At 34.6% G+C, this 20,187-nt stretch overlaps 1 protein-coding gene across 2 annotated transcripts in view; it reads left to right on the top strand.

Moving 5' to 3' along the window:
- Nucleotides 1-12,778, top strand: part of GOLM2 (golgi membrane protein 2) — a 101,109-nt gene extending 88,331 nt beyond the window's left edge. The window contains exons 9-10 of one of the 2 annotated variants that reach the window (XM_046654261.1): nucleotides 4,230-4,397; nucleotides 10,668-12,778. In XM_046654261.1, the coding sequence (XP_046510217.1) occupies nucleotides 4,230-4,397; nucleotides 10,668-10,738 (239 nt within the window). In that variant the 3' untranslated portion in view covers nucleotides 10,739-12,778. The remainder of the gene's footprint in view (nucleotides 1-4,229; nucleotides 4,398-10,667) is intronic. The other variant, XM_046654262.1, reaches the window with a different exon arrangement.
- Nucleotides 12,779-20,187: the final 7,409 nt, after the last annotated feature.

Here is a 20,187-nt window from a genome sequence, read left to right on the forward strand (position 1 = left end):
TCTTGGGGCCTGGCCCCATGGCTGAGTGGTTGGGTTCACGTACTCCACTATGGCAGCCTAGGGTTTCACCGGTTTGGATCCTGGGCACAGACTTAGCACTGCTCATCAGGCCATGCCGAGGCAGCATCCCACACAGCACAACCAGAAGGACTTACAACTAGAATATACAACTATGGACTGGGGGGATTTGGGAAGAAGAAGAAAAAAATACACAGTCTTGTTCTCTTGACTGAAATGCCCTTTTGTGATTGAGAGATGTTAGAGTTGGCATTATCCTTTCATTTTCTACTGGGTTTTGAAGTTTGCAGTCTGATATTTAAGATGTTTTACAGAATATCTGTAGTTCTATATAAAATTCAGTTGTTTAAAGTGAAGTGAAAAGTAAATCAACAATTTCTTATGATTTATTTTTCCAACTTGATACTGCCCAAAGACTTTCAATGGCTAGTGTGTATGTTGCTTCTTTCTTCGTATTCTCATGTTTACACTGTTGGGATGAAGCTATCTTGTTACTGATAGACTCTAAGTTAATCATTTTCAACCAGCCATCAGGGTAAAAATAATATTCAAGTCCACAATTGAATTTTGCTACCATATAAGGAAATTGGGGGTTCCAAACTAAATATAATTATTACTGTATTACTCCCCTAGCTGGATACAGCTTTCACGTGGTTACTGAGACAGAACTGAATTAAAAATCTTTAAATAGGTAAAATACTTCAGAAATGAAATCTAATATTTAATTTCTGTTGAAACATCACAAATTTATATCATCATATGATAACTTTACCCTCATTATTTCCTTTTTCCCTTCTTAAATATAGTCATTCCCCAAGATCACTCCTTTGACTTATAACTGTTTTCTGTGAATATTTATTTCCTAAGAGAAATTCTCTTCTCATAGTTTAACTTATCATTATATTTATAAGTCTTAAATCTACACATCTAGCCCTCACCTTGCACCTAGAATCTAGCTCTGTATTTCCATGTGTCTATAAAATATTTTCATTTGGGTATCTTACTGTAGCCCTAAGCTCAGTACACCTAAAGCAACATTTGCTTTCCCATACCTTCCCAATTGTTCCTTTTTGGTTATAGGCACCATTATTTTTAGTTTCCAGGCTAGGATCATAGAATCATCCTTTGACTCTTTCACTCCATTGTGCCCCACATATTCGGTTTGTCATTTTTAAATGTGTTTGATTCACCTATTCCCAGCATTTCCTCTGATATCTTCCAACTCATAGTCCTCATAGCTTCTTACCTGAATAGACACTGGAGAAGCTGGGATATATAAGACAGATTAGATTCCTGCTCTCAGAGAACTTAAAAGAAATCGTGATAACTGCCTATTGCCTCCTACGTGAAGTTCGGTCTTCTCTATCTTGTAGATACTAACGGCAGCAACAGCCTCCATGTTCAGATGTCACTTTCTAGATCATTTTGTTACAGCACGTGTAGCATCACTTTCTAATTCGTCTTCCTTACTTCACTGAGTCATCGGAGATGCAGATGCTAAGTTTATTTTTGTATCACAGTGCCTAGCACAATACCTATCACATATGTCAGTGAATCTTTCTTAGATGGACGGATGAAAGAGCATTGTAAATACTTTTGTATACTTTGTCATTCATTCTAACAACGACCTTGTGAAGTAGATATAGAAGGCCTTTTAAAATCTTTAACTTTAAAGGTCTTCCATAATTATTCCCAATTTGTCTGTCCAAACTTCCTCTTTCTTCTTTCTAATATAAATCTGGTCAAATTAATCACTTTACCATCTCTTATGTACTCCCTCTTCATTCCTGCCTGTTCTTTGAATGCTTCTTTCCTTCTCTGTCATGATCCAATGTATTCGCCTTTTTTGAAACCTTACTTTTTGCTCTAACCCACACTGATATCTCTCTTGTATAACTCTTTTTGCAGATATGTTGCCTGACAGTTATATAATTTAGCAGTCCATTATATTGATCCGCATTATGCATTTTTATTTATATTGTCACATTCATTCATTGTTTAATGTAAAGTTAGTCTGATGTCCCCAACTTCATTAGCAACTTTGTGTAGTTGGCTCTGTTTTTTCCTCTCTTGTTGTCTGTCATGGTGTTGGAAACCCCAATATTAAAGGTTAGCTTTTTCTCCAAAGATGAAAATTCTGTATATATGACAACACAAATTGCTATTTAACGAAGGACAGTTGTGTGTTCATCCATTCTTGTTATTGATTTTCTGATTATCTTCTGTTATTGTAGTATTAAAATTTTATGACTGAATTCAGGCTAGTTAGATCATCAAACACCTAAAAAAAAAAGACAAGAAACTTTATGAATTGTTCTGTTGGAATATTATAACAGGTACAGGTGGACCATTTCTTTAGTTAATATGGCATGTCTGATAATATTAATTAACTATATTTTGCAATAACCTTTTTAGGCTAATTTTTTAGTGTTCTATATTTCATAACTGATAAAAAATTTAAAAGTTTTCTTGAAGGAAATATTGTACTTTGAGAAACTCACTGGTAACCACCATATATTAAATGTTTATGTATTTAAAGTAGCAGTTTCACATTGCATAAAGATAATTTAACTCCTCCAGGTGTTTTAGCCATAGTAAATATGGAACGTTAAGAAAAAGAAAATATAGCTTTCTATGAATTTCACTTTTCCTACTTACATTGGCGTCATTTATTTTATCATTAGAGAAAGAGGTAATAATAAAAGCCACCAAAATGTTTTGTATTACTATCATTAGGAGACAGGACGTCTTTCTCACAAATAGCCTACCTATTCTACTGTTGTTACTGTTTTTTCTTTTTAACTCTTGTATATACATGTATTTTCTCCAACTCTATGTGATCGACTTTTCCACTTGTTTGTGTAGTGTAAATACTCAACCTTATTCTTGAATAGATTTAAGCTGACTTGATGCTCTTTTTATTGGCCACAATTACTTCAGTCTCCTATTGTAAACTCCTCACCCCTTTAAAAACCTATGTAAGTGTGATTTGTTCTTTAATTATTTTCCTCATTGACTCTTTGCCTAACAATTAGAAATATATTGGCCTGGTGATATGGTAAGCCATCTGTAGAATACCTTCATAATTCTTTCCATTTGTACTTAACATTTTTCCCCAAACAAAGGAAGTTGTTGATTTTTTCCCGAATGTTCCAATGCAATGTAAATTTTTAAAATGTAATTCTAAAAATTTTAGACCTATCAAAGAAAGTTTTTGTAATTTTTTAAAATCATAAATTCTTACATCATCAGTAAGTTAATGTTATTCATATTTTAGGGATCAGAATAAAATTTACTTTTCTGCTACTTAAATTTAATATCAAAGTAGTGTTTAACTTGTGTTTGTGAGTTAGATCCTGGTGTGCCTATCATGTTTATTTTCAATGTTTAGTTGAATAGCTTTCTACGGTAGGTCTTGTGTCTATTGCTGTTCTTAATTTCTAATTGTTATGAATGTGTGCAACTTAACAGCATCATGTAGATCAACTTTCTTAAGCTTCCTCTACCATTGACTTTTAAAAATCTGGTTTATGAAATAGAAAAGAATAAATAAAAATTACTTGGATGTCTTTTCAAAACACACATCACTGGGGATTTTGATAGTTTATTCTGTCTCCCATCCTTCCTTGGAAATCCGTGGCTATAAGTGAATCACTATTGCTCAGGGAACTTGAGATGGCCTTCAGGTGTGTTAGTTTGTCTTAGTATTCAAAAAGAAATTAGCATACATAGTACTTGTTTATTTTTATTAAAAACAGTTATCAAAATTACTCATGGTAGTGGTACTTTCTGAAAGTGGTATCTGATAAATAAATAAATGACTACAAATTTCAAATGTGTATTGTATCTAGTAATAAAATTATTTATTCTTCTCCTAAAGTGTTAAATTAGACAAATATTTATAAGAGAAGTTGTTGGTTATTAGGAAAAAATCCTGAAAATGGTGCCCTTTTTTTAAAGAAAATATTCAGACCTTAAGTAGCAAGTACTAAAATTAACACAAAAGAGAAATTCTTAAATTAAATTTATTTTCAGTCTTCATTCTTATTTCCTTTTGTCTTGGATAGCCTTCACAAAAATGTATCTTTTTTATAACCAGTACCCTGAACGTTGCCAGGTTTCACTTTGTCTACTTTCTGGTCTTCCTCCAGTCTAGGTCCCTTCTTTTCTTCTCTCTTTACTCTTGAATTAATCCTCTACCTACTTCACAGGCCGATTCTTTGATGAAAATGAATCCCCTGTTGATCCGCAGCATGGCTCTAAACTGGCGGATTATAATGGGGATGATGGTAACGTAGGTGAGTATGAGGCAGACAAGCAGGCTGAGCTGGCTTACAATGAGGAAGAAGATGGTGATGGTGGAGAGGAAGACGTCCAAGGTGAGCGTGGGCCTGGCCTCCATGCTGTGACCGTGAAACCCACCTCTACGTATTTTGGTTGAATTTGTGTAGAATTTCCCCTACTTTTTAGTAGCAGTACAATCTTAACACAAAGAGGTTCTGTGCAGTTTTTCAATTTTATTTTGAAAATCATTTTATGATACTGATATTTGTAGATCTAGAAATAAATTATTTTAATTATTTTAGTTTTTAGTTATCTTATATGTTATTGATATAGTTACAATTTGAAACTCAGAATCTTCAGAAATTTTAGAATTAAATTATTTAAAATGGCTCTAGACTTTACCTAAAGGCAAAAACTCCTAGAAAATAATTCTTTTCCCATTTCTCATATGAAAGCATTTCATTATTCTAGGTACAAACATTGACCAGACAGCCTTTTTGGTTTAAAGGAAGCTGCAAAGGGAATGGTTTCCTCCACACTGAAGATAAGATTATTTCACTACTGATTCAGCATGGGAAGGCTGTTTTTGAAATTTTTTTCTGAGAGGCATAAATTTATATTTAGCAATCAGTTTGTGAAGATTTGTCTGTTTTATGTTTAATACACAGATTCAACATATTTTCCTTGTTAAGTGTGTTACTTCTGAGCTTTTAACTTAGTGAAAGTTCAGAATCTACCTGTGTGCATGCAGCCCTACCCATGCATGCATGTCAGAGTATGTTGCTTTATGGCAAGTTTTTAGGCTTGTTTTCTGCCTGCTTGTATCATTTAGTAGTATTTGTGGAACTTTTTCTCTTTCCTGTAAAAGTTGATTATGAACTTAATGTGTGACGTGGTAGATTTTTTCATAATGATGCATGAAATATTTTTCAATGTAATCTGTCTTGATTTCTTCTTTAACTCTTTTAAAGGTAATTAAATTTTATTTAGGTTCTTCACAAGTATTGTTTTTATAAAACACAGAAGAAAATATAGCTGTCCTAGAATACTACATAGTTAATAGAAAAAGGGAAACTAGCGACTCTGACTTCCACCTAGGCATTGTTTTGATAGTACATTGTAGTTTTGGAAGAATGGTTATTGGGAATAGAAAAAGATTAATAAATGCTAAGAGTTAATATAAGGATATGTTAATGAGTACTTCTCAAACACTTTTTGGTACTATTGAATAAATTATACTCACCTTCTCTATAATCTCATCTGTTTTTCATACATTTTACCATTTTTTTCTTATTGCTTTTGTGATTTGTTTGGGTGATTTTTTTTGCAATTATTTATAACATTGTTTTAAGACTTTTTCATGCATATATATCATATCACCAGTTAGATTGTAAGCTCTTGGAGGGCAGGACTTTTCATTTATTTTGCCTTCTGTTTTGCTCGTATCTTTTTCTGCCGTCATATTCACCTCCTGCCATAGTACTCAGCACATATAGGGCCCTCAGTAAATGTTGTTAACTGATAATTTTATGCTTTTCTCCTTGAGATTTTATTCTTATAACTGTGACTAAGGTAATAACCCTTTAACTTCTGGTCTTATAAGCTTGCTTGGTTTATACTTTAAACATTCTCTAGTTTTCTTTCATAAGGGCTTCCATCATCTCATTGGATAATTCATTCTCATTGGATAAAAAGGTTTTTATTAGAGCAATTAATTTCATCCATAATTGAAAACAATTTCTTGTATTTTTGGCTATCTTAAAGTTGATGACTTTTATCACAAAATTTCAGTTTAATATTTTTATGGTTTTTATCCATACTAGGTACATTTATCTTCAGTGCCTTCTCTCTCTCTTTCCTGTACTCTCTCCCACCCCCAGTTCTCACTGCCACTTTCCACTTTAGGTCCCCAGTAGCTTCGTGCTGCCCTCCCTTTCCTTTCACAAGAAAATGAATCCACTGCTTCTAAGGAATATATGAAAATGACCTAAGATGATATCCTCAATGAAGTAGGGAGAGGGTTGTTAAATTTTGGCGTTTCCTCATTTGCAAGTGAATCTTACTTGAGCTGGGGGTTGCCATTTAACATTTTTATACCATTTTGGGGTTCACTAGATGGTAGCAGCAGTAAGATAGGGCAGCTACCAAGCAGACTCCCTTATCACAGGGAACAGAAAGATGCAAGAACATCAGCTCCAGCAAATAAAGAGGTATAAGTTTGGGTGAACTGACTAAAAAGGAATATGGGAGACCTAAATAATTTTAAACATCTTTTCAGGAATCCTTTAGTTATAGTATTAACTGTCCAAAAAGTGGGGAGGGGGAATTATAACTCTTCCCTAGCTTATCAATAATTTGCATTCAAAATGTTTATTTTTAAGTTAGGATATTTGGAGTTTAAAAGTGTTTCTTCAGAGTTTCAATGCAGAAATAATGGTTGGGTTCCCAGGCCAGTTTGCTCTTGTAGCCAAAGCAGACAGTAGAATAGAGTGGAAAAAAACATTAGCTAGAGAGTTAGGAGACCAGCTGTGTATTGTTTTTCAAGTCACTTAAACTCTCTGGGCCACAATTTCTTCATTTGTAATGTGAGAGTGTTGAACTAGAATAGATAGTCCTTCTCAGTTCTAAAATTCTATGGTCACATTTGCAGTGGAATCACTATATATAACACAGGTATTATGGGAAAATGTGTTTCAGATTTCAGCTTGCCTGAAACATCTTCCGCTAAACCCAGGAAAGAAAGTAGAAACTTTACTGCCATCATTGAGACTGCAGCCAGAGATATTAAATACTGAAGCATGCACTTTAGAAGCACTATTAAAGTTCTCACAGTAGGGGCCTTTCTCTGCTAGTAGTTAAGAGTTTTTTCTCAAACTGTCAGCTCCCTAGGATTAGAGATTCCAGCTGCAGGCCTGAGGTGCTGGCTTTAGCTAAGGACACTCTGGGTTTGGTTTCGGAAATTCTGCATCGTGAAATGGAGGCTTTGGTAGCATCTCTGCTGATAGGGAGCTGAAGGATTCCAGCTTCATACATATTGATCATCTGGGTCAGCACTGCCTGCAGTGTGTTTTCTTGTAAAATTACATGCAGTTTAATTTTCCTGTGTTTGCAATCCTGGTTTATTTTTACTTTTAATTCCTGGTTTCCTGAAGCATCCTAAAAGAAATATTTTATTGACATTGGTGTAAAAAATTTTTTCCTGGCTTCTTTTAATGACCTATGAAAAGATTAACTAAAAGATTAACTCTGGAAACAGTACACATCTGATGGATGTATCTTTTAATTCATTCTCTATTGTAATAAGGAGATGGGTGTTTACAAATTCCCTTTACTCTTATCTTTAATCCCATAGAAGTTCCACGTTTGTTTAATAGAATAGGACATGCATATTACTAAGTATATCTGCGGAAGAATCTTAGCATAGTGCTTAAGTGCCTAGATTCTGGAGCCAGACTGTCTGGATTTGAATCCTAGCTCTACCACGTACTAGCTCTGTGACCTTGTGAATTACCTAACCGCTATGCCTCAATTTCCTCATTTGTTAAACAGAGATAAATATAGTTACCTAACTCAATACTTGTTATGTGGATTATATGATTTAAATATTTGTTTGGCAGTTAGAACAGGGTCTTTCACATTGTAAGCACTATATAAGTGTTTGTTGAATAAAATAGTAAAAGTAAGTAAAAGCAAATAGTAAAAAAAAAAAAGTAAAAGCAAATCTAGAATTTTTTCTGTCTGTTGCCTGCTTTTGCACTTTTGCCTGTGGATTAGTTTGTATATTTTAGTAGCGCCTCACTGCCTCATTGCCCCCAGCAAGTTCTTGCTTGGTAGAGCTTACTTTATGGAGGTGGTCCTTTCTTGACTTCAGAGAAAATTTAGGAATTATTTAATAAGCTATGTATGTCTTTGTATTATATTTCCTTTACTAGTCATTTTATGTTGATGAGCTATTTACAGATTTTGCTGCTTTGTAAAATGAAATAAAATATTAGTTCATATAGTTATATTCAGTGGTTATGTGTTATTCTATGTCAGGTTAGGTTAGGTAATTTTGTTATACTTTACAGATAAGTGCAAAGAAGTTGATAGAAACTTGAATTCTAGTTAGAATAGCTACACTGAAAATGGACTCTAGTTAATGTAAATGAGAGCTCAAAGTAAGAAAAATGCAGTATTACAAAAGACCTATGAAATTCTGACAAACACTGTGAAGGTACCATATTAAAACTTTGCTAAAAAGCATGAAGTAATAAAACCAACAAACTCCTCCTTATATTTATAGAGGACTTTGGAAGTATAGACTGCCTTCATATGCATTATTTTGTTTTGAGGTAGGAAAAACAGTTGTCATCCCTTTTCTACAGAGAAAGAAGAGGTCCAAAGAGATTTAGGAACTGGATCATGTTTGTTAAGTGCCTGCGCCAGGACTAGAATTCAATTTTTCTATTCCTAAATCTTTGCTCTTATCTCGTTTTCTCTTGATAATTATTCATTTAAAAATTCCAAAAAATAGCAGTATTTTTTCCTTTCAGTAGCTTTCCTGTTAAATTTCTAGAAGTTCTCCTTTGTATGATAGCTTTTTTCACAGTTCTGTGGTGATTAAGTCTTCCTTTAATTACTGAAGTCCTGAAAGATGTGTTTATAGCCATAAGGTGAGGTCTCATAGCATGGATCTTAAAGAGAGCTTTTGGGAGAGGTGCCAGTGATTATTTTCCTTTTTAAAACCAAAGTAATTTTTTTAAGTGCCGTGAGTTCTTTGATAAGAAATTAATTAGCATATTTTCAAAATACAAGTATGATTTTGGGTATAATTTCAGCCTTTACACATAACAGATTTGGGGTTATCATATCTAGTGGATTACATGATTAAAGATATGAGATCATTTTGTTAGAATATGATGCAAAATTGTTGCCTGCAATTCTAAATGAGAATTTATAAAAGCTTGACGGGAAAGTTATTGAAAGGAAAAAGAAAGTTGGTTTGTTTGCCATTTTTTATGAATGAATGCAAAGAAGAAATAAGAACACATCATTATGGAAAGTTAATACATAGTACATACACCACATGGCATATTTTTGAACAAAATTTTACCATAGGATATCCTAAAGAAGCTGAGAGTAGAAAACCTATCAAACCTAAAAGAATAGATTTCAGAAAGCTAGGTATATGTGTGAATTTGGATTCCAATTTATATCTCTCTTTAAATTATATAAAATTGTATTTCCAGACAGTTATGATAGTAACACCTCAACCTATCCAAAACTAAGCTATTGGGGAATTGTAACTGTGAACCAGAAAGTAAGAAAAGCCATTTTTTGAGGCTGTGGAGGAGCCAAAAGATGTCATTAAAAGCTGTGTACTTAAAAGGGAACCTTTTAGGCTCTGATTAAAATACTTTTCATTCTTGTTCTAGAATAATTTTTTAATTGAAGTGTAGTTGACGTGTAGTATTATATTAGTTTCAAGTGTACAACATAGTGATTCAACGTTTATGTACATTACAAAATAACGTAATTTTAATACTCTGAGCAGTCTTATTTCAAAACCTGTAGTTTGTAGCAAAATTAGAAAAAAAGATAAACTGACAGTAATGTGAAGTGACATTTGATAGCCAAGAAGGAGTCAGAAGACCTGTCAATAGCCAAATAAGTCAAACTCCAAAGCACTTTTATGGAGCTGCTTAATATAGCTACTCAAAGTGATTTTGAGGATCTTACAATATTATGTAATAATTTTTTTCTTTTTGGTAAAGAAAAGGTTAAGTTTTGGTCAGTATACTCCATTTAGGAAGTTACTGGTAAGCTCTTTGCAGAGAAGCAAAGAAATTCACTAAAATGCTAAATGTTGGGATTATGAGTAACTTTTATTTTCCTATGTTTTATTTTATAATTTTTACATGATGACTATGGATTAATTTTATAATTAGAAAAAATTTGGTTTTTAAAGGCATAAAAATGTATATAAAACAGTTTTTATCAAAGGTTTAATTTAAAGGACTAACCTTCATCTGTGTAGAAATAATATATTTATTTAAAAGGATTAATTCCCCAATGTTTGTGGGCTCCTAAAGTTTCACTAGCCATGTCTATCTAGCTCTACTTCTTTCTTTTTTCTTTCTTTCTTTCTTCTCTCCTTCCTATCAGTCATCAAAAGATTTGTTAAAATTAAATAATCTTCCAAAATAATTACAGACTTTTTGCTCTTTAGCCAAGCAACTGAGAAATAGAACACGATTTGCAGGTGTAAAATAACAAGCAGAAAGCTACCTTAAGACTGAGAAAAAAGGGAGACATTATTTAATTGGATTTCTGCAAGTGATTTTAAAAATAATATTCTTGACACATAATTGTTTCCCTTACAGATGATGAAGAACGAGAACTTCAAATGGATCCTGCAGACTATGGGAAGCAACGTTTCAATGATGTGCTTTAAGTCCTAAAGGAAAACTTCGGAAAACCTAAAGTGCTGTAAAATGGAATAATTTCTACTTTGTTGTTTTTGACTTTTGTTGTAAAGATCAGTTATATCACTTGTAAAGATACATTGAGATAGACTTAACGAAAAATTTTAATGAAGGAATGTACCCATGTACATATGTGAACTTTTTCATATTGTATTATCAAAACAGAGACTTTTTTGGTTATGATACAGTTGAGCCAAAAACAAAGTAAACAAAACTTTAGTCTTTGCATTTAAAGCAAACTAATGTATATTTTACATTTTATTGAGCCCAATTCTTTCCACAAATGGACAAACAGGAAAAAGTTGTACAGTTTATATGTTGCACATAGCATAACCACAGTGAGAATAGTTATTGAGCTGAAAAACTTTTTTATATACTAATATATTCTTGTTGTCCCAACAGGTGTTCTGTTCTGTCTACCCCTCATCTCATGCTCTTCAAGGAGTTATACCTAGAATAGTTACATAGAGGCCAAACACTGGGCAGCAAGTGTGCAAAATCACCTCCCTACTCCTTTTATTTTACATGAGTGCTGATATGTTTTGGCAGATAATCTTTCAGCTGAGGCCTGATGGAAGTTGAGATAACCTGCAAAGACATAACAATATTTATGAGTTATACCTTACTTAGTTCATGAAATTATGAAATGCATGATTGACAGTATATTTTTAATTTTTATTTTTTCACTTAATACCAGTACTGTTTAACTATAACCAGCACTGGCTAAAATTTTTATATTTTCAGAGCTCAAGTTAGTGAAGATATTCATGATTAAATGCCAGATTCTGAAAAAGGCTAAATCAACTTTGAAATGATTCTGCAGTCAGTATTTCAAAGCTTCTCTGGTAGTTTTAGTGATCTTATTGACTAGACTTTTTCAGAAGTACTAAATAAGGAGTTTTAACAGATTTTTATTAATGCACAGATAAATAGAAGTACAGTGAGGTCTATAGACATTTTAATAAAATAGTTTAAAAGTTTGTAATAAAGATGAAGAATCTTTGTAATTACTTAATATGTTAGTTAAGAACCCATAAACCTCATATTTGCTAGACTTACAAAATTATTTTAAATGCATTTGTCTTTTTTGACACTGTTCAGTAGAATATGTAAGCTAGCTAATCCTTGTTTTCTGATTTAAAACACCTTTAAATCTTATCCCCCTCCCTCAGAATGAAAAGTTTTGATCATAAGGAGAAATTTAAGCATATTAACTCTCTTTTTCAGAAGGGCTACTATTAATTGCACATAAACATGAAATGTTTTTTTTGTTTTCCCCTGTACTCAGGTTCTAATCAAAATTTAAATGTATAGAAGGAAAAAAATACGTTGTTCACTTATTGGAGGTGCAAAAATTCTTAGACTTCAGTTCTGAATTATTTAGTGACCAGGAAAAGATGTGTAGTGATTTACTAAAATTGTTTTTTTCTACCATATCAAAATAAACAATTCATGCCTTTGCTATCAATAGAGTCAGGCCTACAGTGAATAGGTATGATAGTTCACAGAATTTTTTTAAGTGGAGTTAAAGGGAATTGATGTGCACTTTTGGGCATTAGGAAGGGAAGATAAATCTAAAAATACTCCTAGTAATACTTTATATTTAATACTGTAAAATCTTTACAAATGAAAACCAAGAAGTTTCCTGCCTTAGTTCCTTTGTCATAAAAACAATCACTTGGTTTTTTGGTAGCTATTACTTACACAGCAAAATTTCTTCCATTAGCAGTCTATACATTTTATAAACTGAGAAATCTTGGACCAATTGATAATATTTTGACTGTATTAACATTTTAGTGCTATAAAATTCTATGTGAATCTCTTAAAATTCTGACATTCTACAGTCTGTATTAGACATGCTGGTTTTATAATGTTTTACTTCTGCCTTAAGATTTAGGTTTTTTAAATGTATTTTTGCCCTGAATTAAGTGTTAATTTGATGGAAACTCTGCTTTTAAAGTCATCACTTACTGGGTTCTAATAAATTAAAGATTAAACTTGTTTCACTATTTGGCTGATTCCAATACATATACACATATCACACTCATGCGATGCAAATAGTTACATTTTAACATTAAAATTTGAGTAAATTGAGAATTCATTTTAATCTAAGATAAACTAGAATGGCAGAAATTTTTGCTCTAGGGCTGTTTACTGTGGTGCTAGTTTATTTAAAAAATAATGAATGCTTCCTGTGTGCCCAGCTTTGTTCTAGCTAGTAAGAGTACTGCAGTGGATAAGACAGACCAGGTTTCTGTTCTCATGGAGCTTACATTCAAGTGGGAGCAGTCAGACAATATACAAGTAAACACATGAGCCAGATAATTTTAAATAGTGATAAGAACTATTAAAAGTAAAACAAAATTCCATGATCTCTTAAGTTTCCAAATAATCAGGCTAGAGTATCATGCGCAAGAGGGAGAGAAATGAGGCTGAAGAGGTATGGAAGGGGTAAGATAGGGAGACTCTTACAAGTTCAGGTCACTTGCTAATGACCCATAAAGATAAAATGCAGCATATAAAACATACATGGAAGCATAATTCTGGGGAAAATGTGAAAATGACTTCAAAATCACTTATGAAATATGTCCCTTTATTTAAAAAAAAATCTTAAGATTGTGTGCCTTTTTGACTTCTCACTTGTATAATCCTGTAACAACAAAATTTGCTAGAATATGAGGACAGAGAATCTATTAAAAAAACATACTTATTGGGGCCGGCCCGGTGGCGCAGTGGTTAAGTGTGCACGTTCTGCTTTGGCAGCCTGGGGTTCACGGGTTCAGATCCGGGTGCGGATATGGCACCTTTTGGCAAGCCATGCTGTTGTAGATGTCCCACATAGAAAGTAGAGGAAGATGGGCACGGATGTTAGCTCAGGGCCAGTCTTCCTCAGCAAAAAGAGGAGGTTTGGTGGCAGATGTTAAGGGCTAATCTTCCTCAAAAAAGAAGAAATAAAAACAAAACAAAACAAACAAACAAAAACTGTACTTACGAGGGAGATAGTCACCTCACATAATGGCTGACCCTGGAAACTTCAATTCCCTCATGTGTCTGGCCCCAAGGCTCCAATAAGACAAACAGTGTGACAATATGTTTCCAAAGTCTAGGTTATTGAGTCTTAACATCACATGTGGGCTGTCAACATTCAGTTCTAATTGGGCTACATCCAGTTACCTTTAAAAGACTCTCCCCTCTAAGGGTTCCAAATGAAAATTCAACCAGCTATCTCAGAGAAAAGGGGAAATTTAATGGTCTGTATAAGCAAACTTAATAAAGGGTAGGAGTCTCCTAGACTTGAGGACAATTGAATCAAATTTGAATGCTGTCAACATTTTCACCAACTCTCATTTCTGACTCTCTACTTATTACGTTCATTCTCTCAGACCAGCTTCCCCTCAAAGCTCTAAGGAAGACTTCCAGCAGGTCACTTTTTCTTCATTTTGCCACGTGAGAGTGGCTGCTCCTCCTTCCTTAGTTCCATTTCTAAAAATATGAGGGAAGGGAGACTTCTGCTTCTGGCTATGATTGAGCACAGTAGCCCCCCCCATCTGTGATTTCACTTTTCATGGTTTCAGTTACCTGTGATCAACCGCAGTCGAAAAATATTAAATGGAAAATTCCAGAAATAAACAATTCATAAATTTTAAGTTGCATGTTGTTCTGAGTAGCGTGATGAAATCTCGCACTGTCCAGCTCTATCCTGCTTGAGACATGAATCATCCGTTTGTCCAGCATATCCATGCTCTATAGGCTACCTGCCTCTTAGCCTGTTAGGAAACACATAGTATATTTAGGGCTCAGTACTATCCGCGGTTTCAAGGCATCCACTGGGGGTCTTGGAACAGATCCCCTGTGGATAAGGGGGGACTACTGTAACTTGACTAGCCCTCCTGGATTAGTAACAACTATAAAACTGGACAGGATATGTTAAGCAGCTGTTTTCAGGCAGCACAAAACTGAAATTTCTGAGAGAAGGGAAACTTCAGCAGTTGAGCCTCACAACCAACCAGCTTCCTGTAGTGTAAATAGGCTGGAGTGCTGAACTGAGAAAACAGAGATAATAGCAGAGAGCAGCTGAACAGGTTAGAATCTACAGAGTAGGGCTTCAGAGAAGAGGGAGCTATTCACAGAGATGGCCCAAGAAATACATATAGGAGTCTCCACAAGTCCATGGCTGAGGGCTGGGCTGTATGTAATCAGAGCAAGACCACCTGATGCTTACCAGAGAGCACTTGCTACAGATTTGAGAATGGAAGAGATACCAGAGGTTAAGAAGTGTTGGCATAAAAGCAGTGCTAAGGGACATTGGGTTTCTGGGCTGCTAAGGTGAAAATCTCCTTAACAACTGTGGCATCTGGCCAAAACACTGGAAAGGTTGCACCTTAGGAGTAAAGACCATGCCCTAGAGTAAGACCTATGCTAGACATGTCCTAACAAGCTCTGACAAGATTGGCAGGGGAGACGGGGTATGGAGATTGAGTCCAGCCAAGTTAGAACTCCTTGGGCTTTCCATAGATATGAACTAACAAAGCATAAAACCAAGCCTATACTAGTTTAAGGTGACCACTCAGCCATTAAAGTACCTGCTAAAACAAGAATTATCTGTTTTTAGAAGATAGCAGAATCCAGAATCTCTACAACATATACACAATGTCCAGTATTCAACAAAAAATTACTAGACATACAAAGACACAAGAAAATGTGATCCATGGTTTAAAAAATTGAGATGGTCTTTGTTATTGGTGTTATATTTTTTATTTGTTAATGCAGGTATTAAAAATATGTTCAAAGATTAAATGAAAATATGTTTTAAATGAATGAACAGAAACAGAATCTCAGCACAGAGATAAAAATTATTTTAAAAACCTAATGGGAATTCTAGAACAGCAAAGTACAATAACTGAAATGAAAAATTCATTGGATGGGTTTAATAGCAGATTGGAGATGGCAGTAGAATGAACTTGACGACATATAAATGTAGTTGTTCTGTAAGTATTTGGAAATAGAGGGTTGAAATGTTGAGAGACCCAGAAATGTGGATTTCAGCTTCATTCTTAAAATATTTACTGAATCCTCAAGGTGCTATCCACCCCACCCCCTCACACATAAGCCTAAAGTTTCCATCATGAAAGAATAATGATCATTCTTTCAGTTACTTATTGAGTACCTCATATGTGTGGAGAAATGTTCTGAGTATTGGGGATACAACAGTGACAAAGTCCCTGCCCTCATGGAATTTATATGCCAGAGCGAGAGAGAGAATTATTTTCTATACTTATAGTGATAAATGCTATGAGAAAAAATAAATGAGAATAAAGGAGTAGTGATGGAGGAGTGCTATTTTAGATAGGATGATCACGGAGGGCCTTTCTGAAGAGGTAGTGTGAGAACAAGCCATGTGACTATCCTGTGCAACACTATCCAATAGAAATATAATGCAAGCCACCTATGTAATTTAAATATTCTAGTAGCCACATTTTTTTGTTTTTTAAAGATTGGCACCTGAGCTAACGACTGTTGACAATCTTTTTTTTTTCCTGCTTTTTCTCCCCAAATCCCCCCAGTACATAGTTGTATATTTTAGTTGTGGGTGCTTCTAGTTATGGCATGTGGCATGCCACCTCAGCATGGCCTAATGAGCGGTGCCATGTCCCTGCCCAGGATCTGAACTGGCAAAACCCTCAGCCGCCCAAGCGGAGCACGCGAACTTAATCACTTGGCCACAGGGCCAGCCCCTAGTAGCCACATTTAATAGGTGAAATTTTGACATTTAACTAATATACCCAAAATATTACCATTTTAACATGTAATCAATATAGAATACTGAGCTATTTTTTATTCTTTTGTACTAAATCTGAAATCTACTGTATATTTTACATTTACAGCATCTCAATTTGGACACTAAATTGCCATTGTAAATATTTGATTGGTACTTAGAGCTGATAAAATTTATATTTGAATAAGTACATTCATACTCATGTTCCAGGCATACCTAAAAGTTTTCCAATAACTGAATCAGGTGTTAATTTTCTTCAATAGACTATTCTTTTTTTTTTTTTTTAAGATTTTATTGTTTTCCTTTTTCTCCCCAAAGCCCTCTGGTACATGCTTGTATATTCTTTGTTGTGGGTCCTTCTAGTTGTGGCATGTGGGACACTGCCTCAGTGTGGCTTGATGAGCAGTGGCATGTCCGTGCCCAGGATTCGAACCAACGAAACACTGGTCCGCCTGCAGCAGAGCACGCGGACTTAACCACTTGGCCACAGGGCCAGCCCCTAGACTATTCTTTTTAGAGCAGTTTTAGGTTAACAGCCAAATTGTGTAGAAAGTACAGAGGGTCCTCACATACCCCATTCCTACACACACACACACACACACACACACACACACACACACAGCTTCACCTACCTTGAACATCCTGCACCAGTGTAGAATTGTTACAATCAATAGACCAACATTGACACATCGTTATTAAGCAAAGTCCTTAGTTTACACTAGAATTCACACTTTATATTGTACATTCTATGGGTTTAGAGAAATGTATAATGACATGTATCCACCATTATAGTATCATGCAGAACAGTTTCATTCCCCTAAGAATCATTTGTGTTCCACTTACTCCTCCTACCTTACTCCTAAACCGCTGGCAACCAGTGATCTTTTTACTGTCTCCATAGTTTTGCCTTTTCCAGAATGTCATATAAATGGAATCATACGGTGTATAGCCTTTTCAGATTGACTTCTTTCACTTAGTAATATGCATTTAACATTCCCCCATGTCTTCAGGGCTTGATAGTTCATTTCCATTTAGCTGAATAATATTCCATTGTATGGATGTACCACAGTTTATTTATCCATTCAACTACTCAAGGACATCTTGGTTGCTCCACGTTTTGGCAATTATGAATAAAGCTGCTATAAACATTTGTGTGCAGGTTTTTGTGTGGACATAAGTTTTCAACTCCTTTTGGTAAATACCAAGGAGGACTTTTTTTTATTGCAGTAAAATACACAATACACAAAATTTACCATTATACATTTATTTACATTTAAAGTGTACAATTCAGTAGCATTAAGTACATTCACAATGTTGTGCAACCATAGTCACTATCTAGTTCCAGAACTTTATTTATCACTCTAAATGGAGGACTTGTTAGCAGTCACTTGAATATTAATTTTAAAATTTAAGTTAAAAGTTCCTCAGTCATACTAGCAACATATCAAGTGCTCAGTAGCCACATGTGGCTAGTGGCTATTGAATAACACAGGTCTAGGGGAAGAGAATTAGAGACAGAGGAAACAACAGATACAAAGCCCTTGATGCAGAAATACTTTTTCAAAAAGCAGTTGACCTTGATGACTGGAGGACAAAGAGCAAGAAATAGGGAATGTAGTCAGTGAGGTAGCCAAGAGTCAGCTAATGAAGGGCTTTGCATGTCATAGTAAAGACTTTAGATTTTATTTTAAGGGTGATGAAAAATTTATAAAGAGGTTTAAAATGATCACTCTGGCTTCTGTGTTGGAAAGACTGAAGGAGGTTCAAGAATGAAGCAGGAAGACTTGAAAGGTGGTTGTAGTATTCCTGTTAAGAGACGATGGTTCTTGGGAGGTAGCTGAGAGGATGATAACTGTGGATTCATATATATTTTGAAGGGTTTAGTTTATTGCACTTACAGTGGGTTGGATGTTATGAGAAAGAAAAACTGCATTCCATAAGGTGGATAACACACAGAGAAGCAGGTTTGAGAGAAAATTAAGAGTTTAGTTTTGACCATGTTAAGCTTCAGATGGTCGTTGCCATCAAATGATTGCAATCCTGGAGCAAAATGACAGCTCTATTTCAATATTTATATGAATATTACTTCCTTAGTTGGAATAAGAGTGATAAAAAACACATAACTCATAGAGAGAGAATATTAATGTGGGGCCAGCCCCGTGGCTGAGTGGTTACGTTCGTGTGCTCTGCTTCGGTGGCCCAGGGTTTCACTGGTTCGAATTCTGGGCGTGGGCATGGCACTGCTCATCTGGCCATGCGGAGGCGGTGTCCCATGTACCACAACTAGAGAGACCCACAACTAAAATATATACAACTGTGTACTGGGGGGCTTTGGGGAGAAAAAAAGGAAAAATAAAATTAAAAAAAAGAATGTTAATGTAAGAATGGGTTGTGAAGTACATATGCCTTATATAGGAAAAAGTAAATATATTCCATATGCTCTGGAATAGGGATCCACTGAAAGACTTTGTTGAAGATGCAAGATACTTCTATTACATTACTTAGTGAACATCTTATTTCATTAATGTTTTCATATAGCAACAGTTTTGAATAGTTTAAAAAGCACGCATACCGCTAGTTCTTGCATTACATTTTTTTCCTGTGGCTACTGCTTTGCGTCTAAATGTACCTCATGCTTTTTATGTTCATATTTTTAAATCTTTATTTTATTCTAAAATCTTGGACAGGGTTGTTACTGAAGCTTAATGACATTAACAACTACCATTAAAGGAGCAAGGAAAACATCTTACAGAGTGTTTTCCATAAATAATCTCATTTGATCTTCACAACAATCCACTTAAATATTGCAGAAAAGAGGCTGGTAGAGACTACTGGATGTAAATGCTAAGGTGAAAACAAAACACAGTTATCCTTTGTGAAAAATGGTTTTAAAAAAGTTACAAAAGCATTTAGGCTTACTACCAGCAACCTTTCTAAACTTAACATCTAACAATAATAACATTGCCATAGGAGATAGTAGGATGTGGTGTAATGAGCAGAAAGAGGGCTTGAGTATTTCTTACTAGGTGATTGCGATTGTCTTTGTATAAGGCATCTGTTTTTCCTTTTTTTCTCCTTCCTCTCCCCCCCCTTTTTTTTTTTAAATTTCAGTGTCTTCCACTGGAGTGGGGGGACTAATATCACCTATTTTACCTATCTCACAGGGTTGTTGGGAAACAAACAAATCAAAATGCATATAAAAGCGTTTTGTAAATCGCATATTTTACTTAAATTTTAGGAGAGTGAAGGTTTGAAATAAATACTAGGAACTTTTTTTCAGAAATATTTCCAATTTTTATCTAATTTAAAAATTATTTTAGTAATCAATTAGGGTAATTACTTAGCTTATATTCTATGGTTTTTCATGATACACACTGGATCAGTAATTATTTGTTGATTTCCAATTAGTTTTTTCGGAATCTCTTACTTTGTGGACTATTACCAGTTCTGCATGCTGTATACCACCGGCTCTCAATAAATGTCGCATTCAGAGCATTCTGGTACTAGGAAGATTTAGGTGCAAATAAACTCTGAGCCCTGACAGAATCTGTAGTGTATAAGTCTTTCAGAAGACAACCCACCAGCTCCACACTTTGAAAGAGGAACAGCGAGATTCACAAGGATTCTCTGCTTACCTCTTTC

This window comes from Equus quagga, chromosome 2, assembly GCF_021613505.1.
Source record: "Equus quagga isolate Etosha38 chromosome 2, UCLA_HA_Equagga_1.0, whole genome shotgun sequence".
Classification (NCBI taxonomy): domain Eukaryota; kingdom Metazoa; phylum Chordata; class Mammalia; order Perissodactyla; family Equidae; genus Equus; species Equus quagga.